Here is a 27,229-nt window from a genome sequence, read left to right as displayed (position 1 = left end):
CAGAAGCATTAGAAGCCAAACTCACTCACCAGGCTGGACAAACTCAGGAGCCCTTGAACGCAGGGTGAGACAGATCCTCCCCATCCCACCAGAGCCTCCTGAAGTCACGCATCTCAGCCGAGAGACAAAGGCAACCTTCCAGAGCACCCGCTGCTGGAAACCTTTGCTCTTTGGTTGCAGCTGTTTGGATTAAGTCTCTCCTTTACCCACAGGCACACCTTGTGAAAAGCCATGGGATGTCCTTGGTTGCCTTCTACCACAGAGTTACCATCTGTTGAAAAAAATGGCACCCACTCCAGTCGTGTCTGTTTTCATGGTTTTTCTCTCCTCAAAAATAATTCCTTAAACTGGGGGCTGCTTGTGACACCTCCCAGCTCCTTTTTAAGGCTGCAAAGGCACAACTTTAATTCAATTTAAAACACACTTTAAAACAGATGAACAGTTTTTCTTTTGCTGGAACCCCTCTGCCCCTAATGACACACTCCTGTTGAGACAGTGGTCGAGGGCAGGGACAGTCCAACCCTCAGCATGCGAAATGCAGCAGGAGACCTAGAGAAGAGAGATGGAGGAATTAAAAGGCTGACAGCTTGTGAAGGACTGACCAGCCAGACTTCTAAAGGGGTTCTGGCCTCTCTTCAATGTGCCTTTCCGACCCCATCTCCAGCAGTGTCACCAGCACTCAACAAACAACAACTTGTTGGACCTGGTTTGGTGACCTAAAATCATTGAGAATTAAATTGTTTTTTCTTTGGCTGCTGCTAAAGGCTGATTTTTTTTACCAGTTTAACTCCTCGATTTTTCACCCAAACTGCAAGGTGACAGCCAGTTACAGTTCAAGGGAAGCGAGAGCAGTGTGTAGCCAGGGGAACAGGGACACTATTTTTGACAGCTAACAGCCCAAATTAGCTGCAATGTCAAACCACACCCTCAGGTCTCTGATGGCTATGGAGACTAGAAAGATGGCACAGAGGGCAAAGGAGAGACAGGAAAAGCGTGAAATCAAAACAGGCCAGGGATAAAGAGAATACACACACACTACATGCAAAGCAGGGGCTGGACTGTGAGTGTTGACAGTGGGAACAGATGGAGAGATAGAGAGAGAAATGACACCCATTACACTCAAAATCATATGTATGAGAGAGGGGGAGAGGGGAGGGCAGAGAGAGCACAGTGGGAGAGAGAATTGACAAGGCAGGAAATAGATTTGCAGAAAATAATGGTTTAAGGAAAACTAGAATCGGAACTTAGCGTTCACTGGAAAACCACAGCCTGGTCAGATCAGTGCAGTTAGAAAAGAAGGATCCTTTGAAAACCAGCTCACTAGTTTCTCTTTTCATGTCTGACATTCGCAAGAACCTGCTCTTTGTACGTTGCATAGTAACACAAAGAGTTAAAAGGCACAGCCTAACACCAGCGTTGGCCAGCCCCAAAACATTTATTCTATCAAACAGAGGCAGGACATAGCACAGAATAAACTAAAACCAAATCAAATGAAGCGTTCTTCCAGTTCTGTAGAGGACTGAGATGCAAACAAAAAGATCTTGATACTTCCATGGCTTTCCACTGGCACAGGAACCAGAAAGAAATATTAATTTAGATCTGGCTATAAACGTTTATCTTGTGTGGGAGGTCTTAGTATTGTAATATGTATTAGAAACTTGGTATTTTTCCAATCAAGTCTTTCTACTTCCATTTACATATATTTAATTGTAAATATTCATTTTCCTACCTGAAGCACTTTAAATAAATATACAATAAACACAGTCTACATGGAAGGGGAGTGAAGAGCTGAGGAGACTCGCAATGAGCCCCAGAACAGCTCCAGCCTCCACACTGCTGGTGAGGAGCAATGCAGGATGATCCCTCCTGAGAGCTTGTGGGGGGTCTTGTAGATCGAGTTGGTGATCTCACCCTTTTGTCTACCACACGGAGATCCTCCCTGCCAACCAGTAAATCACAGCTGACACAAACTGGCATCTGCACTAGCAGAAATGGTGATGGCTGGCCAAATGATGCCCTCTCACACAGAGAAGTGGATTTCCTCAGAGCCCAACCAACCTCAGTTTGCAGTCTTGTCAATACACACTCCTATTTTGCAAGCACTGAAACACACAGGCAATAGAATGAACAGACACGGTAACCCCAACTTTATTTAAACAGAGTGCACAGAAACTCTCAGGCGAGCTGCTGTCCTCTGACCTCAGCAGTGCTGCTCAGCTGCAGGGGCAGTGCTACCTGCAGCAGGACCCTGCTTCGGCCCCGTGCGGTGGTGAGGCATTAGGGAGCCTGGAACTGCTGAAGCTCTCCGCCAGCATTCCCCAGGCAGCTTTCAGCAGGCACAAACACACACCTCGTACACACTGGGGCTATGGGGGCACTGGAGGAGTGCTTCTCTCCGCTGCTGTCACAATGCAGTCCTGATGTACGGCACAGCACTCCCTGATGCACACAAAAGCCCCAGAGTGTGACAGAAAACTTTTTTTTTTTTTTTGATGACAGAAATAACATTTTAGAAGGATAGTTTTCAAGTTGAGATGCACAGAGTGAGGGCAACTGGAAGAAGGCTGGAAGCTATTTTTTCAAGATGAAGTTATGAAATCAAATTGTTAGAATGGGTAACAGTGTGGATAAGCATGAAAAAAGCAAGGTCTTATCAGCTGTTCTCCCAGGAGATGTAGGTTAGAAAGAAGAGAGAGACTTTTACATACTTGAACCACTCCTCAGGCATGATCAGAGGCAGTAAGTTACAACACAGAGTACAGGTTAAGTATGAGGCTTTGTCCATTAGTCATACTTGAAGATTTCCCACCTCCCCAAGATATCCTGCACCAAATTAACTGAATATTACTGCAGTCAGAGTGAAATACTGCTACAGTGTGCATTTATTATTTAATAACACCAAACTGGTGAGCACTGCTTATCTGCTAAGAGACCCTTTGTACCACTTCCCATGAGAAAGTGATACTTCATTGCTACAGTACATTAAGAGCAAAATTAAGATTTATTTTCAAGTAACTGGATCCAAGGTCAAACGAAGAAACTAATGTTACCTGTTGACTAATGGGGCAATGTGGGAAGGAAGCAAAAGACAACACCTTAAGTTTCATGCTTGCACTAATGAACCATGGTTTGCTCTGGGGTGTATCTATAAAGTGAAAATAAGGTAAATGGTATCATAACACTGACCAAGTCAAGTCAGAAGAACTACAGGAAGTATGACAGCACTGCTGGAGAACAAAACAAATGGAGTGCCTCTTCTGAAAGTCACATAGAGGTTTTTTTGCATAGATTAAAACTTTTATCATGATGGATCATGAAGTGTAAAGCAGTACTTGTGTCTATCAGAAAATTCTATTTTATGTGCGAATTTGAAGCCTTATAAATGAGGACAGATAGAACTCTTTTACTACATTATTGGAGACTTATCAAAACCAGGATGCTTTTTTCTTGAGAAGATGAAAAGTACAGAGATAAGCAAGGAAATAAAGACTGAAGTTTTAACCAATAATATTTTTGTGTGGTTATCAGAGGAATGTAATAATTAATCTTTTAATCATTCTAAAGATGGTGTGAAATCATAATATCTCATCTTTTCCAGCCTCAACCTGCCATTCTTGAACTGAATTACAAACAATAAGAAAGGAGATGATTTAATGAGCAACTTTGTCATGTTGCCATTTTGCCTTAGTCAAAGGCAAATATCTAGTTTTGCCTCTAAACTAAAATGGAACAGACTTCTGTTTCAACTATGCTCACAACTGAGACAAAGATAAATGGAAAACTTATGGCTATTTTAAAGCTAGAACCAATGTCTTTACATTTTCACAGACACAATCAAATACACACTGTTAAGAAGAAGCAAACGCTGATTTACTAGAAAATAAAATTCATTTTGTGAAGAAACACACATGTATGAAATCTAAACTAAGCTAAATCCAAAATGAAAAATTTCACTCACAATGGCAATAGGTATGTTCTTATTATGAAAGAAAAAAAGTGTCAGCATGATTTAATCATACTCTATAAATAGGCACTTCAATAAAGTATATATTTACACTGGCTTTCTGGATGCTAGGGCATCACAAAGTAGAATGGCTTTATTACAATGGATGGAAGATGGCAACTACTTAGAACCCAGTGCCAACATGGATTATAACAAATCCAGTGAGTATTTTGTTTTTCAATTATTCATAGAAAATTTAATCCTGATTAAGTATCCTTGGGCAGGAATTCATGGGTAGTTGATGACTGAAACCAACATTTATTTGAAATGCTTCTGTTAATTTAATCTGTGTATATGGCTTAATTATGATTGAATCCTCAATGTAACAGAAATGAATTATATCAGGATTAAAATTCTAGTACCACATCACCCATTCCATTTTCTTTGCCTTTTTTTTCCTCCTTTAAAAGATGCAAGGCTGCTGTTTTAATTACCTTTATGTTGCTATGTATTCCAAGCCTGAAAAACTGTTCAGACCTTGATTATTGGATGAAATATTTAGTTACGTTTACTTTTTTTTTTTTTTAAAGGAAGACATAAACCCTATTTACATTCCCATTAGGATTTTAACCAGTATGAACATTAGATGCAAAAAAAGGCATTTCTTTTACACCCATGATAAAGGAAAGTTCCTTGCAGTCAGTTGTGAACATTTTACATATTTTTTCTAGATCATTCTCCCTCCTTTCTTTCCCCATCTTTTACACTGATACATAAAATGCATTTTCTCTAAAGCATGAAAATAAAAAAAACCTTTTACTCATCGTTATGCATCACACCAATTTCACAACTGGCCTATTTTAAACTTGTTTGAGCATGTAGATGTTTTAAGAACTCCATTTTATAAGACCTTCAAACCTAGTACTGACACAAAGTAATGGCATTTTTGGTGTCTGTGAATGGGAGAGAAAAGATTCATTGTACTCTTCTGTGATACAATTCAGCAACACTTGTTAAATAGTATCTATAAAACTCTTCAAATTATGGATTTTTACACTCCACAGTATTTTTAACACATTAATCTAGGAATCTTGTCAGACCAAAGGTCTGTGAAGTGCTTTGATATTATCACTCAGTTTTCCAGTGAAACCGATGTATCATACACTTGTGACAAAAATACCTGTAATATTCAAGTCATTATTGCACATTTATTACATAATGTATTCTTCCTAAACATCTCAGAAGTGATGTCGATTTTTATGTCCAGAGGATATTGTTAGTGGCAATGTCACTGATGACAATGAAGATACTTCCCAATATAGACTATGAGACAGAAAAAGTCTGTAGAGGATAACCATGGAGATGCACTGACAGAGGATAACACCTATGGTAATAATCTAGAGACAAAAAAAAGAGAGAGAGAAAGAAATAGTAAGTGAAAAAGACTCTCTCACTAAACAAGCCACAATAAATTTCTATCAGCATGAGTGCTCGAGGTTTAACTTTATACCGTTTAACAGTGCTGCAGTTACAAAAGATTTGAACATGCATTTTAAGTCCAGGAATCAGACTCTCACACCTGGGTGTTTTTAAATCAGTAGATAGCCCTGGGCAAGTCACATAACCCTTCTGGCAGTCTCTGTTCTGGGGAATTTCAGACTTGCAATTCACCACCCATGCAGTTTCACAAGCAGAGGTGATGTTTAGATATTCTATTCTTACAACAAACAGAGTGGGGGGGAGGAAAAAAAGAAAGCTTGGAAACACTTTGCACTAGCACAATCACGGAGCTGAGGATAGTGATTTATCAATCTCACTTAGCCAGATCTCTTTCAGTTCAAGTCTCTTCATCTGCAAAAGCTATGTAAGGCTGTATTTATCAAATGCCTAAAGGTGTAACTTGTTTCTGAGAAAGCACAAGTCTTCAGTTTATGTACAGGCAATCCTTTAAAACGCATGTTTTTCTTAAATAAGTAGGGTATTTATTGATTGTGCATTTTATTGTATTGAGGTGCATTTGAAGAAGCAAACATAGCTGAATTATCATAGTGTAGGAATTGCAGCTGCATATAATGGTTAAAGTTGCTCAAATGCAAGAGCAGAGCAATTGTAGTCTTCCTTTAGTAAGCTCAAAATGCTGCAAAAATACTACTTTACTGATCCTACCTCTAGAGACTGTCCTCCTGCTCTGAGGATGTTTTCGTCAAGCAAAACAAAAAGTCTCTTCATTAGTAACTCTAGAGGAATCAATTTTTTTTCTGCCTAGATTTCCTTTTTTTTTTTTTTTTTGTTTAATTTATTATTTATATTTAATAAAACCTTTTTCTTTCCCTTACATATCCTCTACACAAATAAAAGCTCATTTTCTGAATATATTTGCATACAAATGCACAGATGGCTATAAGCATAAAGAAAAGAAGCAAACCCTATGCTGGAATGAGGTAGTCAATCACCTCAGAATAGTGGTGCACTTCATCTGAACATGGCAGGCTGCACACACAGAGTTCTCCACTTCCCAATACGTTTAAGCAACCGAGAAACTCAGCGAATCCACCTTTGTTTTTAACTGTTTAGAGCTTACAAACTAAACAACATATTTGGACAGACTTCTTGATCTAAAGAATACAGTTCAGCTACAGGTTCCCTGACCTATTTAGCCACATAAAGCTTTTAAAGGATGAAGACTAAAAAGCAAACAACAAAAAAAATCCACTGATTTATCTTTCTACTCCCTTTGTTAAAAGAATCTCCAAGGTGTTTTTAATTAAAAGCAAACAAGCAAACAATAAAACAAAACACCCCCTCCACATTTTCCTTTGACTTAAGAGTCTCCCCCTCTCCCTCCCTTAACCTAGAAATGATTACCCTTAGATGATTCGAGCCCTGTATGCCTTTGTAAAATATGACTCACGTTAGCATCAATGAGAGCTGTGTGACTAAGACTTTTCAAGTTGCTTTGGGGTCACAGGATTAACAGCCTAAGAGCATGAGTTTGCTAACAAACATTAAACATGAAGAACAACTACTATTCAAATTTCATCTCTTTTATCTTCCCTGTACATACCTTTTCTCTTTGATATTCTCTGAATATTACAGCAATGGTTGCAAGACATGGGTGGCACAGAAACCAGAGAATGCAGGCCTAAAAAAGAAGATGAGTGTAAGTTGTAAAATGACTACATGCCAGCTTAGAAGAAAGAGATGACAGTTACAGGAACTACATTTACATTTCTGTCTGTTTTATGAAACCATTGTTTAATTTTCAATCAACATAACGAAAACCACACAATGAAAGGTGGGATTTCTGTTTTAAAAAGCTCTATACTCCTTGTCAAATTAAAATGCCTACTTTAGAGTATGATGACAGGGTGCAATGTAATCAAATCAGACACTTTAACTTTCTTATGGAGGGAAAGAGTTTAGTGCTTCAGTCAACTGCATGCCACAATTACATTTACAGACGAAGGGATCAGTTTGTTTGATGTAACCCCTACTTTGGCAAAGGTGATATAGAACTCCCTTTTCAGTGTGCTTCTCTCCACTGTGATAATCTGGTACAGCCCAGCAGCCAGGGACAGAGCTAGGCACACTCTGAGGCCAATGAGCAGCCCGCTCGCCAAGCCATGGTGCGAATGGTAGCTGTGGTGATCTGTATCTTCAAGCTGCTCCCAAATTAACAAAAAGCTCTGAAAAAGAACAACAGCAAAGTGCACTTAGAGTAAACCAGGTTACATTAACTCTCAATTAACCTTTCCACCACAGATTAAGTTACCTGGTAATGCTTTACTCTACTTGTTAGGGACTGCCATGCTAAGCAAAAAAACCCAACAAACCCAAGTCTGAAATGCTTTTTGCTGTGACCTATTACTCCACTTGCAACTGTCAGGAACAGAGTCTCACTTCTTGGATTCTGTAACTTTTAGAAAGCTTGACAAGTCAAAGTTTCCTCTAATTTGGATAGAGGGAATGTAGCACCTTAGAAAAAAATGTGAGATGATCACCTGCACACTCGTCCTACTCTGCAGGAAGACCACTGAAATGATTTCACAGAGCTACAGGGAGGTGTCTCCTTTCACTTGTGATCCACAACCTGTAAAGCTTGTTTCAAAGGCAGGCGACTACGCCTTTTCTTTCAAAATCCTAACAGGATTCACTTTTCTTTTCAAAGATGGGGAAGTAAGAGGGTGGTGCTGCTGCCCCTTTTATACAATAGCCTTAAGGCTCAAGCATTCACCCAGGTTGAACTTGGATCTCCCACAATTCCCTTCTTTGCCTAAAGGATATCCAATTCACATCTCCCACCTCCTTGGAGAGTGCTACAACTGCCAGGCTATAGGGTGTTCTTGGGTGGGCCACTCTCCACCCCTTCTATTGAAGCTGTGCCATTGTGGAGAAAAGAATTCAGCATCAGCTAGGTCAGAAACTGTGAGCGAGCCTGACTCTGCAAACACCTGGCTCAGAAACCTCCTAGGGTCTAGGAAAGGGAGTGTCACAGGCTCCAAATGCCATTCCAACATCTGGCCGAGCACTCTAGCCAACAGATAACTACATAAAAGATAGTAACCCCCTCCTTAACTCCCAGCATTGTATCCATCTGCTGCGGAATCCAATTTTCTGGGAGCACTGTGAGAAACAATATTGATATCCTCCAAGGAAAAACAGACTAACAAGCACCTAGTTTCTGAATATTAGTTGTGAAGAAGGCGCCAACCAGCTGCATAAAAAAATGTGTCTTGCTGAAGAACACCTTTTCAGGACTTTGGGAATGCTAACAATATAAATTAGAATACACAAAGTTTAGACTCTCAGAGCATCATGTAGCAGATGAATGGCATTTTAGAACTTGAATATACACTGGAATCCAGTCCACCTACTGCACATATCTAACTTGCACTGAGGCTTCAGGTGCCTAATAAAGCAGGTTTTTTAAAGAAAGGTAGGCAAATTTGATGAGTGAAGTAGCTCTGAAAGTCTCAGAAGCAGACATTGTATGGCTCAATTTAGAAATATAAATTAGTCAAATTCCTTTCTGAACACATTCAAAGGCTTTCTCACTACATAAAGACAAAAAGGTTCCTAATATTAACTTTTTAAAAAATGTGTAATCCACCTGTGCCTTCCAAAGGTAGGTGGCCTTGAGTCTCATCAGTTGAGTATTAGAATAATTTGTGCTTAGAATATCCACAGAGTAGTCTCCTGCTTTCCCCCTCCCTTACCTAAGGGGGACACAGCCCTGTCATTTCACAGCTGCTCTCACTTCAGTCACTCCTCAACCACCTGGATGGAAAATGGAAGGATGGGAGGGGGACAGACGTAAAGCATGCATGTTTTCAACATCACTGACTACTAGCAAACAATCTGACCAACAGACTTTGAATGTTCTCACCATAATGCTCAGAAAAAGTGATTTCAAGCAAACATCTTCAAATGATTAAGTTACTTGACTGAGAATTCTGTCAAGGAGTAAGACTGAATTAAGACTAAACTGCTCCCAAATCAGTGAGATGCAACGTTACCAAACATTGTGCTGTGTCTACAGCACTAGTTTTGGCAAGAAATTGATGAATTCCTATCACAGAAGTTATTTCAGTCCAGTCAGAACATGCTCAGACAAAGAACAACAGTTCTACCAGTTACAGAACCACTGCAGTTTTGTGAGCATTTTCCCTTTTCATATTTACATTTGGGAACAGCCAAAATATTTAACTTCCCTGGACTGTACATAATCTGCTTGAGAAAATAAAAGACTCCCTGAACTTATGTATAGAATCTTCCTGACTCGAGCATCTGGGGGGAAGCATATAGGCTGATGGAGACAAAACTGTGACACTGCTCTAAGAAGAAAATATCACTGGAACCTACCTTACCTTAAAAAATAGAGCTCATGAAGGCCTGCATTTTCCTTAGTCTACACCAAGAGTAACAGCAAAGAAAAAAGCCACTTTCATGGGAAGATGACAAAGAGCTGGAGTAAAGGGATCATGAGAACAAAGCCCAAATCCTCATAGGATAATAGTGTCTGACAGCAGAGTATGTTCTGGACCAGCCCTTTAAAGAGTGTAAACAACACAACATCAGTTGATCAAAGGCTGTGTATGGTGACAGGAATTTGAGATCACAGAAGTCCAGTTTCCTTCAGCTTCATTAGATTATTCCAAAATAAGCAGAAGGCAGAGGTGTTAGTGGCAGAGATGGAACTGTCAGCACAACAGTGTAAACTTGGACAAAGTAAATGTATCATTGCCCTTTCTATGAGCTGGGGCTGTTCTCAATCACCTGGGAAAAGCAGGATCCTATAGAAAACTCTGCTATCAAGTGTTTCTAGGCAAAAATGGATTAGACAATCTGTTTTCAATTAAGAAAAACCTTCACAGACAAGCATGATGTTGAAGTTAAAATCTCTTTAGTTGTGAAATATAAAAAAAAAAATTAAAATTTGAGAAATCAAGGCCAAGGTACCCTAAGGTCCCTTACCTTGACCACAGAAAGGCAAGTATCAGCTCACTTAGCTGCAATATCAGGAACAAACTTAAAAACACCAGACATCAGCCTGCTGAAGTAGATATCCAAGACATTTTTTGTTGGCAGTCAGCAAAATTATGTTTGAGTTCTGAGAAGAAATCAGGGGAGGACAATTTTGATTGTTATTCAGAAGAACAACAGTGCTTAGGCTGCAGACAAAAGAACTGGATGAGAGAGGAAGCTAAAGAGCTGACTCACACTATACTATGTCCAACATTAAAGTCACCGCTTCTTCATAAGATGAAACAGAATGACCATCTCCTTGTTTACATAATACACTGTTCAAAATGCCTGACTTTACCTGTATATAATCCTGACCTATCCTGGCTCACTGGACCAACCACTGTCCAGTACTGGCCTTCCTCTTCAAATCCTAGAGGAATGGTGGCCACAGATATTATCCTGATGTTCCAGATATACAAGCAGAACCTCCACATCCATATGAAGAACCAGACACTCTTCCTTTATGTCATGAGAAAATGATTATGGTAGAACTCCTCCTTCCCTTCATGATGCCAACACTGACTTTATGACAAGCCAAGATAAGGTATCAATCTCCAGCAAAGACAGGTTCTCATGGGACAGATCACCCCTGAGAGGCAAGGGGAAGGGGGAAGCAAAAGGGAAATTAGAAGGAACAGCAAGGCAAACTAGCTGTTCCCAACCATATCTAGTACTGAGTTATCTGATGTCATGCAATGCAGTACAGCAAAAAATGGTTTAGATCTAAGGTCAGAGGCAGAGCTCATTCTGAGCACACCTAAGAACCCCTGTGTAGGGTCATGTCTAATGCAGTAAGATTCTATGCCATTTTGATCAGAGCAATCAGCTATCTTTCCAGAATCATTGCCTACAGTCTGGTCAGCCTTGAAAGTTGAAACTTCTTAGGTCTATGTGACGGGAAGGGCCTGCCATCAATAAAGTTCTGTACAAGGTTTGTGCCTCAGCAGCAGAAAGCGGGATTTTTAATGAATGCACAGCAGCCTGGGAATCTTTTATTCTGTGGCTGAAATAAAGAACAAGTTAAGGCAAAAGGAGATGCTAAATGGCAGACTTGTCCCTCCTTTGAGATGTTACCTCTTTGCAGCTGCAAAGACCACAAGACATTTGCTGACTAGGAGGCTGTGTCCACCCAACACTGAAGGCAACTCATAAACACAGCCCAGGAAATTGCTAGTGCTTCTGAAAGAACAATAAGAAAAAATCCATAGCATCAGTTCCAAGAGGAGAAAAACCCCTGAAAATCTGCTGAGCAATTTGAACTAGCAAACAGGCTCAGATAAATGCAGTTTTGACTAGCAAGCTAAGTTGAAGAATAACATGTTTTCTCAGGCTGTCCACTTTCTTGACTTCCCTGAAGATGAAGACAGGTATAGGAGAATGTCAGTAAAACTAACATGGTGCAATCTCTATCTGCTGCATTAGGTTAATGCACACAGTTTCCAGCAGCCTCCACAGCAAGTCCTCAGAACATCTCTGATTATCCACATGAAGTTTGTCCAATCTCTGGCATAAGAGGAAGCTGGTTCTCCCATAAGAATCTCTGGGAAAGATCAGAACAGGAAGAAGGTTATTCTACATTTTTAGCCATTGAAAGGGCCCATTGAGTGTTTATAGCAGGTCAAACATCCATGTCAATCTAGACTGACCAGTGAAAAACTGTCCAAATCCTGTTTTCCTGAGCCCAACAGCTGCACTCTGTAATAAGGAGAACAAATCTGACAGAAGGTGTATTTTGCATGTACTGAACCACAAGATGGAAAATATCCTCTCCAGAAGGGATATTCTTAGTGTGAGGGAAATTCTGCTGGAGACAGTCGACACTGATATGGAGGTGCAAAACCACTTAGGCAATGACATAGTCCAACACCCCTATTGTGTTCCTACAAGACTCCTGCTGAACCCAATGCTCCCAATGGTTCCAGGAGATGTGGCAGAGTTATGCCTTACTGGTGAAAAGTAAGATAGACAACTGTGTGCTAATGCAGCTCCAGTGCTTCTCCAAGAGCCAAAAAGTCTTGGGGGAAGCAGCCCACATGTATGATGCCTGCTCCACTTTTACCATAAGTAACAACCAAAACAAGATCAAGCTGATTATACTGGGTGCCTTTTCTATGTATAGTAAAAGGAAACAACAATGAAAAAGTTTCCAGTCTCAAGCGGCAGAGTACTAACATACCCATACATATGCACAAGTGTAGGGGCATGAATGAAATTAAATACTTTAGAAGTCTTCTTTACTACCACCATTTCTGGTGCTGGATAGGTTCATTCCACCTTACTTTGACACCCATCTCTAAATTTCAACAGTCCCATTGACCTTAACAGCCTTTGGTTTGTATTCTTAATTAGCAAGAAATGCCAGCTCCCAGCTATTCTTAATGTTCTAGAAGTCCACTTATTTAGTTTAGAAGCAGCACTAATTACAGATACTACCCAAATGGCACAAAAATCTTCAGTATAATCTCTTCCTCATTACTGTCTCCAGTTTTTCCCTGATCTTCTCTTTCTCAATGGTTTTCAGATTCTCGTCTTTATGATGTGATTTAAAATTTGTTTACAAAAGGCACCACCAGGGTTGAATGATTTCCATTACAATTTACTTTTAAGTTACTGGTTTACTTAACTTTCTAATTTATACTAATGGAAAATATTTGAATGAAATTATGTGTCAGACCATTTGTATATTTGCAAGACCAATCCTGCACATGAACCTTTCAAGAATTCCCTTCCTTATATTGATTGAAAGGACCATTAGACATTCTATTTTAGTGCTTCCAAAAGGAGAGCACTGATGATTTCCGTGTTTTCATGACAAAGACTTTGTCACAACAGCTTTTCTTGTCTTTCCTCCTATGCTGCTGGTTGTCAGCCTGCATAATGTAGTTCACAATGCCTCAGATGCACTGATTACAATTATTTACAGGACCACATTACAAATCAGATTAATAAAATGACTGTACAAAAAAATATTTTTTTTTTACTTTTTTTTTTTCAGTCTAGGTTGTTCCACTAATCTGTTTCACTCTATAATGCTACAAACAATTGGCACAATCAGGAGTTTGGGAAACTGTGGGAACTTCTTAAGTGGTTTTACTGCTAGACAAAAACATACTGTGGAGCTACATCTTAAATTGTTAAAGTAAAGAGAAGGTGGTGTTACCTATTAGACATACTGGGTGCACATTATGCTGTGGGCTTTTTTCCAGCCTTAATACTCCCTCCCTCATAAGATTAAAATATTGAAATTATTTGGTTCACAGTTCTGTCATACTTAATAGCAGCTGTATACTTCAGTGTAAGAATGAATATGAAATACAAACCTGTGTAACAACAACTACTACAGCAATGCCAGTAGACGCTGGACTGGAATCCCACTGAAGAGGTCTGCCATGAGATTTCTTCATTCTGCCTATTGTCCAACCCATACACAGACTCAACAACAAGTACAGCATTTGTATCTGTGAGACTATGTCACACACTATTCAAAACAAAAGAAAAATGAATAAAATTACAATAAAGTTTTGGGTTTTTTCCTATATCAAAGAGAAATGTTCTATATATCCACAAACGAACGATGGATGCTTATGCCTCTGTATCAGCTCTTAATTTTGATGAGTTAGTTAGATGAAGTTGCTTTGGCAAAAAACGTGGCTATTTTGTGGAGTTTCCAGTGACCAAACAGATCACTATCAGTTTTCCTGCAGTTATGCTGCAGATCTGCAAGAACATGGGCACAATGGGCACAGTGCCATGTCTTTCCAAATTCCACTCTTGTGTCAGAATAGTCTGGGCTCAGCAGTCCATCTGCATAAATAGACTTATAAATGCTAAAGAACTAAAATCATATGTATGTTAATCATAGTGCAAATATGCTACACGATGAAATGAACTCCTTTCTTCACTCTGAAGAACTTTTGTTCAAAAATCAGATAGTTACATTGTACTTTGAATTAATTGCACTTTGTCTTGAGGATGTAGTAGCTTCCAGAAGAAAGCACAAATATTTAGGACAAATTCCACTCTGAGATACTTAAAGGGGAAAATATAATGAATAACCCTAACACTAACTTCATTTAGATCAACAACTTGTCTGTATTTTATTTTATTAAATGCAAAGTATCTTTGCCTCATTTTGCTATGTCCATTTTTACGACTGTTTGGGAACAATTAACACATACTCCATGAAGTTACATTCTTAATCAGTGTCTCAAACTTGTGTTTGAAGCTGCATCAGAATAAAGAAAACTTTAAGCTAGGCTACATTAAAGTCTTTATTTGTAGGCTTGTTGCAGTGCTACTGACAGTAGAAAAACCTGAAGGTTTCTTTCTGGGTGATTGTTAGCTTTAGACCTGTTAAGTTTTACACTTAATGAACAATTTTAAAGTTGGTGTTGGGATCTGACTCATGTACTGGCATAGCAGAGATGTAAAAGAAAAATATATCCTTACACCATGTATATTGTAAATTTGGCTCGGAAACTAGAGATTGGGCACTACACACAGCAATGCTTTCTTTTTTGCTTCGTTACTATTTTAGTTCAATTAAATTTGTTCCTTATTTGTAATTTTCACTTACACTATCAGGTACAGAATAATATTTCTGTCACAGAAAAAGCAAAGCTCTCTTTTTGTACAACTGGACGGTATTAAAAAAGATAAATATCACATTTACTAAAAATATTCGCACAGGAAATGTTGCCACTATACAGAAATGAATATGAATACATGGGAAGTGTATCAAAAGAAGATCATCTACAATATTTCCCTGACATCTAGCAATACTAGCAAAATAAAGAGTATAAATCAGACTTCAGAATGTAATTCCTGGGATATGCTTGGTATTCTCAGGGTTCACATGCTGAAATGCTTCTTAATGTATTAAGACACCTTTGGTGTTTAAGATCTGTCAAGAGCTTTTAGTAAATACAAAATTGGCAATTCTTTAATAAAATCAACCAGCACTGATTTTGGGCAAAAAAAATGATAATGGAATTATTTTCCAATGCTATCTTATTGAGAGACAATACTCACTAGAAAAATAATTGTTGCATGAACGAAAGGCATGCCAGACCAGCGTCACAAATCCAAACTAGAAAAATGACTGAATAATTCTGTGTGTTATAGGGAGCATTTTCTTTTCTCTCATTCCTTAAGATAAGCTGCCCTATAAGGTACAGCCAGACATCATCTCTCCATCATATCATGGATACAGCTACTGCTCTGCTTCAGTGTGCTAACAATTCAAGTGGATTCCCACACAAATTCATGTAAGACAAAAATCCTCAACCAGCTTTAATATTTGACATCCCATATACTTTGCTGGAAAGAAAAAGGGTGAGAAAAATTTTAAAGGTTACAATAATCCCACAATATTCAAGGTCAGGGTAAAATCACGTTACTGAGCTGATACCAATTGTCTGATTTCATCACAATTAATCTTTTTTGACTATTCAACAGCCACAATAATGGTCTTGGACTTTTCACATTTTATTCCTACCAAAAGTTAAAAGGACAGCATTTGCAATGCTTCTGAGCACCGGCATTATTTGTGTGATTTATGTGATTGGGTTAGGTGGTTAATTAGACTGAGGATCAGCTCTTTATACATGGTAAATACTACCTCATACTAGGAAAAGAATAATTGCTTGAGATGGTATCTGAACAGGTTTTTAGAAAGATATTCTGGCCACACTGCAATTAATAGAAATTTTAACATTATTTTTAACTCAGATTTCTGCAGCCATATAGGAAAAATGGTATCATCTTTCCCCTTCAAACTACCCTACTCCCCTTCAAACTACTACTTGCCATCAGCCATTCTTCAGAACTGTAATTGCCACAGAAGCTTTCCACATTTCTATTACTTCTGCTCTCTTACTGTTTTGGAAACCACCAAATTCAGAGATAGTAAGAAAGTAAAAACTTTCCTAGCTGAATGTAAGAAATTCAGCTACTGATTCAAAAATAATATTCATTATAAGCCTATATAAATAAAAGTGGGCTTTTTGACTACTACGCATAAAAAAAAATCCAACATGAAGCTATTCTCTCTGAAGTTCTGGCTGGATAGTTAACACTGGGGTGGAGTTTTGACTGCCTCCATATTCTCCATTTTATTTCATTTCATGAGATGAGAAGGAATGTTTTATTACACAGTTGCTGGAGTGGCTGCAAGGAGCTGCCAGCTCAAATGGTTAAAACAAGAAAGAGGCAATTATTGTGGTGCCAGGTGCCATCAAGAGGCTGGTAATTCCAACTGCAGCCTTCTAAATGAACTCTACAAAGGGAAACGTTTCTCTGTACAGGCTGTTACTCCCCAACACTATGACACCACTACAGTAGTACTTTCTTGGGGCGCTTCAAGCCAGTCAAAAGGAAATGTATTTGGCTGGAATGAACCCCCAATACTTCCAAGGTGAACTGCAGGGAAAAAAAACCAAAAAAACCCAAACTATCCAACAACAACGGAGAATGAAGAATGGAACAAGATTAAGTTAGTGCATTTTGGAAAGGTATACTACAGGAACTTGGAATATCTATACAGAGTGGAGAAAAATGCTTTGTTAGCATCAAACCTCCGCGTAAGCATTTTTTGCATCATGCTAATCATAAAATTTGCGCTGTAAAATACTTGTCCATTTAATAATTGTTAAATTTGTCAGTGAAATGACAAATTCTATAACATATGAAGTTTCCTAAAAAGCTTGGCTTTCTAGATCTAATTCCACAAAACTCTTCAATGCAAAACCTGTTCAGGTGACATCCATGTCTAAGTGTTCGTAGCAAGGAATCTAGAGACAAAAAAATCCTTTGAAAAATCCTAAACAATATCACAGATGTGTAACTTCAAATACAGTTATTGTAAACACATAAAACATTTTTTTTTCTGGAGAAGCAATTTCCAGTATTTTGTATTAAAATTTTGTATTAAAAATCAAATTTAAGTATAGTCCAGCAACATCATTTGCTAAAGTATTATACAGATTCATGGGTAGGAATATGTAAGAAACAAGGGACAGACTCACATTCTGCCAGACTTCCCATAAAAGGAGCTCCTATCCCATCTCTAGAATAACTGAAAAAAGAACAAAAAAGATTGTATTTTTAAGTGGGTGTGTCTTAAATGGGTGTTCTCTCTCACAAGTACATGCTGTTCAAAACTCAGTCCTATGTTTTGCCACAATCCCTCCCAGGCAAGTCATGTACTGATCTTTACAACACATTGTTCTTCAAGTTTAAAGACTGAAAGCAGAAAAGGAGCAAAGGTACCTTGAGAAATGCAGGTAGTTGGCAAATGCTGAACCAGCCTGCAACAGTAATGCAATTGTCAACACCTTTAATACACCATGCATAGGTCCACGCTTCCTAATTGTTTGCCACAGGGACTGTGCATATATGCATGCAGTTATGAAGTATGCTAGGACAAGCAGGAAAAAGAATTCATGTAATCCTGTGGGGAAAAAAAATACGGCTTAATTTTACAAAGAAACATTGCTATGAGGAGCAAATAACCAAACAAACAGTGCAATCATTACTATCTTTGGGATTAATACAATCAATGGAAAATACTTAGCAAGTGTTATACAAAAGTGGTAGTACACGTAAAAGGTCTAAATCCTAGTCAATTTTATCCAATAAAATCAGTGAATTTTATGAAAGAACTGATTACTACTTGTTTTTAATCAACAATACCTTTTCTGAGCAGAGAGGTTTGCAGCAATTACCAGACCAGTATAAAGTGACACTGTTTCTTGATACACACAAAACAATTGTAGCTCATTTGATCAGTAAGAAATATATTTATTAAAGGACTCATTTTTAGCTCTTTTTGCTTGTTTGTTTGAACTTGGAAAGGCACAATCTGAGGTGAGACAAACCCCAAACAGATTTCTATTTAATCTTTTTAACCACTGGGTGTCACCCTTCCTCCACATAAAGCAGCCTAAGAAGCGCAACTGATCAAGTCCGAAAACTTACAGATAAAAAGTAGCACAGAAAACAGTAATTAGTTCTTAACATGCGTTTTTTTGCACTTGTCTAAAAAAATTCCCGATTTTTTTTAGATAATATATGTTATATATATATATAGATATAGAAAGAGAGACATTAGAGATATACATATATATATATATTTCAGTTTGGCTTCCCTTAAGACCTGGATCCTGGAAATCTTTTCTATTGCCAGTAAGCTTTGCAACCCATCAGGAGCTCCCAAAGGGTGAAAGCCAGTGAGAAATAAGCAAAAACAGGTAAACAAACACTTCTCATAGAAAACTTGTTTTCATTGTCCAACCTTCCTTGAAATTTAATGGTGTCCATAGAATCAGATTCTAAAAAAAGCTTTTTCTCCAGCAGCACAATAACTCTGGCAAAAGCTCCCAGCCAGCTCCCCCCAGAAATTGGGAAGAGCAAGTAGAGACATTTCAATATCTGAGCTGAAAAACATTAGAAATTGATGAGTTCTGAATAGTAGCTAACATTATAGCTTCTTGGACTGAAATGAAGCATTTTAGACATACATGCAGGAAAATGGGAGAAAAGAGCATAAGGTAATTAAGAGGATTAAAAATTCCAGGCCACTCTGCTTCTCTTCTACACCAATACATATGCATGATTTATCAATGAAAAAAGTATGTGGTATAGATCAAATCTTTCTTTCTGCTTCAGAAGATACCCACTGAAGCTGGCAAGGACTTTGCAGATAAAAGTTATTTCTCACCATGATGAGTGAGAACCCTTGGAAAACTGTTTAGGAAAATCAACTAGCTTTTAACAAACACTAAGCATTCTGACCATAGACAGAGTGTAGATTATTGGATTGAGACCAAAAGGGGTTAGGAGAAACCTGCACTGAAAACCAACTATAATAAATAAATAAATTTTCAACCTGTCCCCTATAAGTTTCCTGACTTCCAAGGAACCTAGCTGACAGACAAAGTAAAATATCTTTTGAAATATCTTATTTCAAAAATAAGAAATGCTCTTCAAAATGCTACCTGTTCAGCTGCCTTTAGAAATCCTAGATTCCACTGACAGCATGTCTTATATAGAAGACCCCTACTATATAAAATAAGATTACTTGCCAGGGATCAGAAGTCAGGCCCCCTCATCTCTGAAGGAAAACAATCACAAGGTGACAGCCTCAAGTTGTTTCCCATGCTTTCCTTATTATGCATTTAATTTTTGAGATGTCCTGTATCAGGCCTAAAGTAACTCCAGTGAAGGAAGACCTAACTAAAACCTTCTGCAACGTTATAATTTTTAGTTGCTTGCATGAAATAAGCAAAAAATGAAGCTGGGTCTTCTCTCTGATACCCTCTCATTCTAAGTTCCTATGGAAAAATGGCAAAGATTATTTCCCAGAGATGCATTAAAAATTAAATTAAAAGAGAGAGAGAATTAAATGCTCCTCAGCTGTTTGAAAGCAGACCAATCCATGTAGCTTCAGGATTCACAGCAACAATGCAGGTTTTAATTCTGAATCAACAGAGATGTTCCTCTGCAACTCTGGAAGACATGGCATGTACAGCTCACCTTGCTTCCTACTTGTTAGACCTAAATACATACATCCAGCACATTTACACACCTCCTTACTCAGCACATAAGCTGCTCAGAGTTCTGCTTCCCAGTGCCCAGTCTCCCAACAAAATTAATACAGAGCTGAGATGCCTCTGTAGGAGGTCTCTACATCACTTTAGTGGGCCATATGATGCCATGTAGCTGCTTCGTCCCTTGATTTAGGAATTGCTCCTTTGGCTATTAATCTTCTTTGAGAGTAAGTTAATTCACCTAGAATTCACTTCTGAAGGCCAAATTCACATTCAAATAAAAATTGGCAAGTTTGAACTTAAGAAGTTAAAGAGAGAAGTTATATCTGATTATGAGCCTTGAAATTCTGATTATTAACCTGCTACTTTCTTGCAGATTCTGCTAAATATTCCAGTGAATATTTTCTTCCTTTCAAAAACTGAGTTGCCTTTGTTCCCGCTATATTCTCTAGAGGTCATGAGTGACAGCAGGGCATTTGATTCCGAGCACAGCAATTAGGCTCATCCTTGGTATATTCAGGTTCACTCTGTGCAGGAAGGAAGACTAAGCCTACAGAGTCCTTTCCTCACAACAGACCCAGGTGAGTGACAAGCTGATGAGGCCTCCCAGAGCAGTGATGCTACTCACTGCAACAAAGAATTCATTAGGCTGGATTGTCCAAAGCACACAAGTTTATGTAGGCATTTCTTTAGCTGCTGTCTTGAGTTTTTCTTTGGGTGTTTAAAGATTTAAAATTACATTTCTTAATTATAACAAAACCAGGCCTGACAAACCTCATCTACAGCCTGTGACTAAGACACTTATAAAGATCTAAACACTGAACTGAAATTGTACCAGCAAAATGTTTTACCGTGCACGTACTCTTGCTGCACAGAATCAAGTTTCACACATTTTTCAAGTTTTAAGGAATTTCACTGATTAATTAAAATCAGGTATTAAGTTTATATTCAAGTGGAAGATTACAGTTTCAACATGTTCAAAATATCTATCAGCAAAGATTTGAACACTGACTTTTCTTGTGCACCTACACTTCTAGTTAGGCGAGTTTTGGAAAGTCAGTCTAGGGAAAGGAAACTTTCTGTGATGACAGAAAATTAACTCAAGTTTACTCTTTGTACAAAAACAGAATAAGAAATATAAGAGGCTCTGCTATCCATTCCCCATACTCTTCCAAGCATAGTAAGTACTGATTTGAGTAATCAGATCCTTAACTTACAAATCTAATTTTAAGAGAAAAAATCTTACCAGATTCCCCTGCGCTAAAGTGATCTAATGGATTCCCTTCTGCATCTGGGTTTAGTAAGATCATTTCAAACTGAATATCCTCGGATTCAGAATAATTCTCTTCGCAGGTAAACTTGTCTACATAAAACACATACCATGTTTCCGGATAAGGAATCTGGGACACTGTCAGATTTTGCTCTGTGTGGTTCACAGTCACTTTGGAAGAAAGCAAAAATAAAAAAAACAACAAATAGGAGTAAATATTTGATTAGTTTGGTTTTAGAAAACACACGTTTGAATAAAGACAAAACTTAAATCCACAGCATCATACACAGGTTATAAACTACACACAGTAGAAAACATACTGAGTTTTGACAGCTATCTGTAACACCAGAGACCAGACCTCCAACTTCAGCTTTTGTTTCAAGTAGGTGCAGGCAAGGGTTGGTGAGGACACCGCATCCCACCTTTCAGCTCTGCTGGGAGGGCTCCCTCCTTCCAGAAGCCAGAAAGTGCAAAGTATGTCCTTTGCTTAGCACATTTCCATCCTCCAGTTCTGTATTGACAGGATTAGCGATTCTGTACTACACACCAGGTACTTCTGCAGCATGAAAAATACCTTTGTGAAATTTATTTGACTTTGCTTTTGAAGAGATTTAGAGCACCAAACAGGAACAGCTGCATGTGAGCTCAGTAAACAAAACCATGCATGCTTCAAAGGTGCAAATCAGTATTATTTCACAGGATCTTCCCCAAACTGTAATGTACTGAATTTCAACTGACAGCTGAGATCTGAAACAACTGTGTAATCAAACTGCATATTTCAAATCAGATTACATTTAAAAATTATTACATAAGATACTCATGTTTCATGTTCTTGCTATCTTACCACTATTTTTGCCTAAAAACAACAGTTAACCAAGCAGAGTCTCTTCTAAACAAACTCTTGATGCAAATGAAACCTGTGGCTCTCCATGTTTGGCTGAAACTACAAGAAACGCAAGCAATGTCACATTGACTACTGAACTTGAGTGCTAATCAGCTCAATCATTTCTTTGCAGGAGAAATAATAATAACAGAATAAGTCCTCTTAATAGGTAAAGATGATAATGGCTGAGGATGAACAAAAATTTCATTAAAAACCCAAAAAACTTTTTTTTTTTGTGAAAGGCCTTTCTAAATAAGAGCTGCAAACATAAAATCTCATTTTCCCTAAATATTTTGTAGACAAAATTTAGAAAAAATTTCTAACTTGAAGCCTACCTGTGAAAAACTTCCATGTAATTCCAATGTGTTTCAAGTACAAAAAGTTACCTTCTGTTCTCTTAAGGTATGAACTGAGAAACGTTAGAATCCAGGAAGAATTGTAGTGTATGTGTCCTTGCAGCAACTGTCATGAGGTAGAGATTTGGATGACACACAAACCAGTATTGCATATGGTGCTTAATCCAAAGAGAGGCAAACCATGGCTGACAGGAATGGCTTTACTTCCCATGTCACCTCTCAGCTCAGCTTGACACTGTGTTATTTGCACCAAGAGTAAGAGATCACACAGAGTGTGTTTAATCAGTTCTCTGTCAAATCTGTAGCTGATTCAGAAGTAGAAAAGCAACTGACTTTGCCCAAGATCAGCAAACAAATCCAACTCACCCTGTGGTCATACAACTCCTAACAGAGCAGAAAACAATGAGTACACTGCTGGGACACAGGAAAGACAGACCAACTGCCAGTTATTCCAGCAGCACTTTTGTCCAGCTCTGATGAAGAGTAAGGAAACCACATCCCTACAAATGACATCTGTGTAAGGTCTCATTACGACAAATGTTACATGGTCGATCTGTTACTCTTGGGATTCTGACTGCACAAAGGAAATGTATTTTAAGTGACTACAGCTTCTCTTTTAAATACATTTGAATGAAGCATCTAATACTAATTTAACTTCTCAGAGGAAAATTTATGCTTTAAGTACCACTATGATAAATGGTGCAAAAATTATTATTTCAGTCTGTTTGTCTTCTAGTTACATAACTCAATGCTTCAGTGTTTTACTCTTCTTTCACATTTAGATGGATATTCAAGTTAAGCTTTATCCTGATTAGCTCATCTTTAATACTGTATTAAAAATTTTCTAACATGTTTTATACATCGAAGCATGACAGATTTGTGCTATCACGAAAACGTAATTTTATTTTTGTTTTCTCCGCTTTGAAAAATGCCATTTCCATGAACTGGAGAATGAGAGCCTGACAAGTGAGAAACGTTCCTTTGTAAACAAGAGACAAAAAGACAATCTACATATCCTATACTGGTATAACTCTTAGTGCAAACATTAAAAACAGCTGAATGTGAGATTCAGTAAAAAATATCAAGTTATAAAAGCGAAGGGTGAAATAGCATTAAGTTATAATACAGGAAAGTTATAAAGTAAGGTAGCACGATGCAGACTAATTTTTGCAGGAAATAAAGACTTATCATGAGGTAGTGAAAGAGTAGGTTTACAAGCACAAAATTACTCTTTTACTTTGTACTTGGGCTACTCACTCCCACCTTACAAGCATTTGCTCCACAAGTTTAGAAGCAACTGCAGCAGGTTTCATCACTTTGCCTCTAGTTTGTTTTTCATTCCACTGCAATGAAAGTCACAACTCAAACTCAAGTCACAACTCAAACAAGCCAAACACCTGACTGTTGCAAACATTCAGATTCTTTAGTTCTTCAGTTTCTTAGTGCAAGGGTATTCCTCGTAAATTCTCTCTCATACCCAAGATAATCTATTTTATGGAAAATTTGAGATTAAAAAAAAAAAACCCAAAAAAACAAACAAAAAGAAATACATTTACTCCAAGAAGAGCTAAAAAAATTTCTCTGTACTGAATGACTAAATGAAAACTTCAGCCAAGTATGTACCCTTTTTGAGTTGTGAACATGTGAAAGCATGAACTGGAACTGGTCATAAAGTTTGGCTATTTCCATTAAAGCCATTGTTTGTCATGGATTTAATTTTCCAGCAGCACATTAAATCATAACTTGCCAACAAATTCTTCTGAAGTGATAGAAAGAAAGAAATCTTATTTCCTTGTAGTATTTTTAATTGTAGAAGACCAAAGTCCTAGTTGATGCAAAGCCCAAATTCACTGAAATGAATATTCTAAACACACAGATAACAGAGTTCTAAATATACAGCAACTCTGTAAGGAGAAAAAAACCCCAGTAACTCACTTGTCAGCTGAGCTTTAGAGAACTTCTCTGTACAGCTGTGATCTTGGACACTGTTCTCCACCTTCTGCCATTCCTGTGCTTGAAAGAGGTGAAGTCTAGCTGATTTTGCCACAGCTACTGCTACGTTCTTGATTCTGACACACAGAACAGCATGGTCACCTTAATATTTAAAAAAACAAAATCAACTATTCTGTCTTGATGCCAGTTACAAGCAAACAGCGTGGCACTGATTTTTCTTGCATGTAGCTGCAATACACCTTAAAATCCTTAATTTTTTACCACTACTTCCTGCTAGAATGATTTATGGTCTTTCAGAAACAATTTTTATGTCTCTCATTAAGAAACCAGTGAATGTACAATTGTCTATGATGGTACTTAAACAAACCTTAACTATAGGATAAGTGTCATTAACCTTCTCTACTACAAACAGCCTTCCCTCCCCACTCTTTTTTAAAACAGACTTCCAGATAATGTTTTTTACTTTCCTCCCTCCCACCCCAAATTTTATTGTTTCAAAGTTAAAGACAGTGCTTCAATAGCCTCAATAACTTGTTCAAAGTCTAGTATTTTACGATCTCTGTGAAATGACTATGAGCACCACAAGTTAGCTCTTAAGTCTAACACCAGAAGAACTTATGTGAATGGACTTTCATGTTATGGATGGATTAGAGCTAAAATACTTAATTATACATGACATATTGATGCAAAGAAAAATCAAACCTCCAAAGTGTTCTCTAATGTGAAGAATCTGTTCTCTAATCTGCAGAATCACAGAATAGCAGAATGGCCTGGGTTGGAAGGGACTTGAAGGACTACTTAGTTTCCAACCCCCCTGCTGGGGGACAGGGACACTAGACCAGGTTGCACAAAGCCCCATCCAGCCTGTCTTTAAAAACTTTCAGGGATGGGGCATCCACAACATCTCTAGGCAACCTGCTCCAGTGCCTCACCATCCTCACTGTAAATATTTTTTCCTAATATCTAATCTAAACCTTTTTTTTTTCAGTCTGAAACCATTCCCCCTTGTCCTGACACTATAGGCTGCATCTTGACACACAGAAATATTTTAGTCCTTTTAGAACTAGCTCATTTGACAAAATTTATCTTGCCTGAGTAATTCCACATTGTTTTCATAATTTCTTTCATATATTGCCATAGACTTCTTTAACCTAGGAGTATCCTAAGTTACAATGTAGAATTTAGTGGAGAAGAAAAGTCAATAAATTTTATATGAACTACAGTTTAGCTAAAATTTTGAAATATTAAAAGAAGATTCTAAAGAAAGCTTCACTAAGACCCAAAATAGTTGTTGGTATTCATGCAGGAAGACAAGTATTTATATGCAAATAAGCAACATCAATTTATACAATTATATCTGAACACCTACAGTGCTCATCTTCAGTTTTGACATCTTTTCTCAGATTTAAACAGTGCAGTTTTTTCCTTCAGATCTATTTAGAGCACTCGTACAGTTAACTTCTAGGACAATGCTAATTAACTGCTTTCAAGTCACTTCATAAGCGATCTCCACCCTATCTATCATTCCTCATTCAGTACTGGAAGGTCATGCTCCAGCTCTGGTTTGCTTATGCCACGTTTTCCTGCTTCCCGTTACATTTTGAAGCACTCTGCAGAACTGTTCTGCCACGAAGCTCAACGGGAAAGGAAAAGAGCCTGAGCTACCGAAATGCTGAGCACCCAGGAAAAGCAGGCTGACCAGCACAGCCTGGCTGGACATGGCACTTGTCATGGCTACACACATCTCTTTCTGTAATTAAAACTTCTCTAGCAAGCACAGCGAGCCACTGCTAGGGCTCTCTTTCATCAGGACAGCAGTCAGGAATTATTACTAAGTAATTACTGACTAACAGTCAGAAATTATTACTAACGAGGAGTTTTTAACACGGGAAAGAAAAGCCATTGGGAAGAACCAGGTGAGAATTTCACATCCTGATGCGCGGTGTCACCAAGCCCACACAGGGACGGGGCACAGCGCCGTTAATGACCGCCGCCATGGGGGGAGTTCCGGAGGGAAGGAGCGATGCGTGTCGCAGCGAGAGCGCCTCCGCTCTCCCGGGAGCGTCCGCAGGGCTGCGGGTGGCGAAGGGAGGCACAGCGCTGCCCCCGAGCCCCGCGGCACGGCACGGCCGCTGCCAGCCGCTGCGCGGGGCCGCCCCGCCGCCTCCGGACACGGCCCGCGGCTGGCCGCGACCCCGCTGCCCGGACAGCGGATGGGACCTGTCGCACGTCCCGGCAGAGGAGGAGAGAGAAGGAGCAAAGGAGGGAAGGAGAGTGCGAGGGAGAGAAGCAGGGAAGGACGGAGAGCTGCAGGGCTGACCCCGCTGCCCGCCCCGCGGCCCCTCCGGCCGCCACCGGTCCTCCCGCGCCCCAACGGCTCCTCACGGCGGCCCCGTCCCCCCCCGGCCCCGTTCCGGGACGGCACGGCCGCTGCTGCCCCGCTCTCCTGCCCTCGGGGCACCCACCGTGGAACTGGAAGCGCGCCACGGGCCGCCACGGCTCCCGGCGGGCGGCGGCGCTGGCGAAGTCGCCCCGCAGCGTCTTGCCCGCGGCGAGGCCCCAGCAGCCGGCGGCGGCGGCGGCACTGAGCAGCCACAGCAGCCGCCACCGCATCCCGGGAGCCCCCGGACACCGCGATCCTCCTTCCCCCGGCCGCGCTGCCCCGCCGGGGCACGTGACTCCTCCCGCCGCGTTGGGCGGGAGCGGCGAGAGAGCCAATGAGGGAGCGCGCCCGCCTCTGGGGGCGTGACA

General features: G+C 39.2%; 1 protein-coding gene across 2 annotated transcripts; it reads right to left on the bottom strand.

Moving 5' to 3' along the window:
* Window positions 1-1,134: 1,134 nt before the first annotated feature.
* Window positions 1,135-27,158, bottom strand: GPR180 (G protein-coupled receptor 180). Of its 2 annotated transcripts, XM_041423365.1 has the most exons (9): window positions 26,944-27,158; window positions 24,461-24,619; window positions 21,263-21,457; window positions 17,738-17,918; window positions 17,494-17,543; window positions 13,789-13,946; window positions 7,438-7,629; window positions 7,008-7,085; window positions 1,136-5,340 (listed from the first exon to the last, which is right to left on the bottom strand). In XM_041423365.1, the coding sequence occupies exons 1-9, from the start codon at window positions 27,089-27,091 to the stop codon at window positions 5,182-5,184; spliced, it is 1,320 nt and encodes a 439-aa protein (XP_041279299.1). In that variant the 5' UTR covers window positions 27,092-27,158; the 3' UTR covers window positions 1,136-5,181. The 2 variants fall into 2 exon arrangements, with proteins under 2 accessions (XP_041279300.1, XP_041279299.1); XM_041423366.1 differs by lacking the exon at window positions 24,461-24,619 and having other exon boundaries at window positions 1,135-5,340.
* Between the last annotated feature and the right edge of the window lie 71 nt (window positions 27,159-27,229).

The sequence above is a fragment of the Onychostruthus taczanowskii genome, unplaced genomic scaffold, assembly GCF_017590055.1.
Source record: "Onychostruthus taczanowskii isolate IOZ18803 unplaced genomic scaffold, ASM1759005v1 scaffold77, whole genome shotgun sequence".
Classification (NCBI taxonomy): Eukaryota; Metazoa; Chordata; class Aves; order Passeriformes; family Passeridae; genus Onychostruthus; species Onychostruthus taczanowskii.
The sequence above is the reverse complement of the archived record's forward strand: the minus strand, read 5'-3'. Positions and strand labels throughout refer to the sequence as shown.

What these genes read in the sequence shown, in the direction of transcription:
- GPR180 (XM_041423365.1), bottom strand. Translation starts at nt 27,091, where the DNA reads ATGCGGTGGCGGCTGCTGTGGCTGCTCAGTGCCGCCGCCGCCGCCGGC. An exon ending in TATGGGAAGTCTGGCAGAAT is followed by an intron (nt 13,947 to 17,493) that starts GTGAGTCTGTCC and finishes TGTTTTGAATAG; the next exon opens with TGTGTGACATAGTCTCACAG. An exon ending in TCTATATCACCTTTGCCAAA is followed by an intron (nt 7,086 to 7,437) that starts GTAGGGGTTACA and finishes CTTCTTTTTTAG; the next exon opens with GCCTGCATTCTCTGGTTTCT.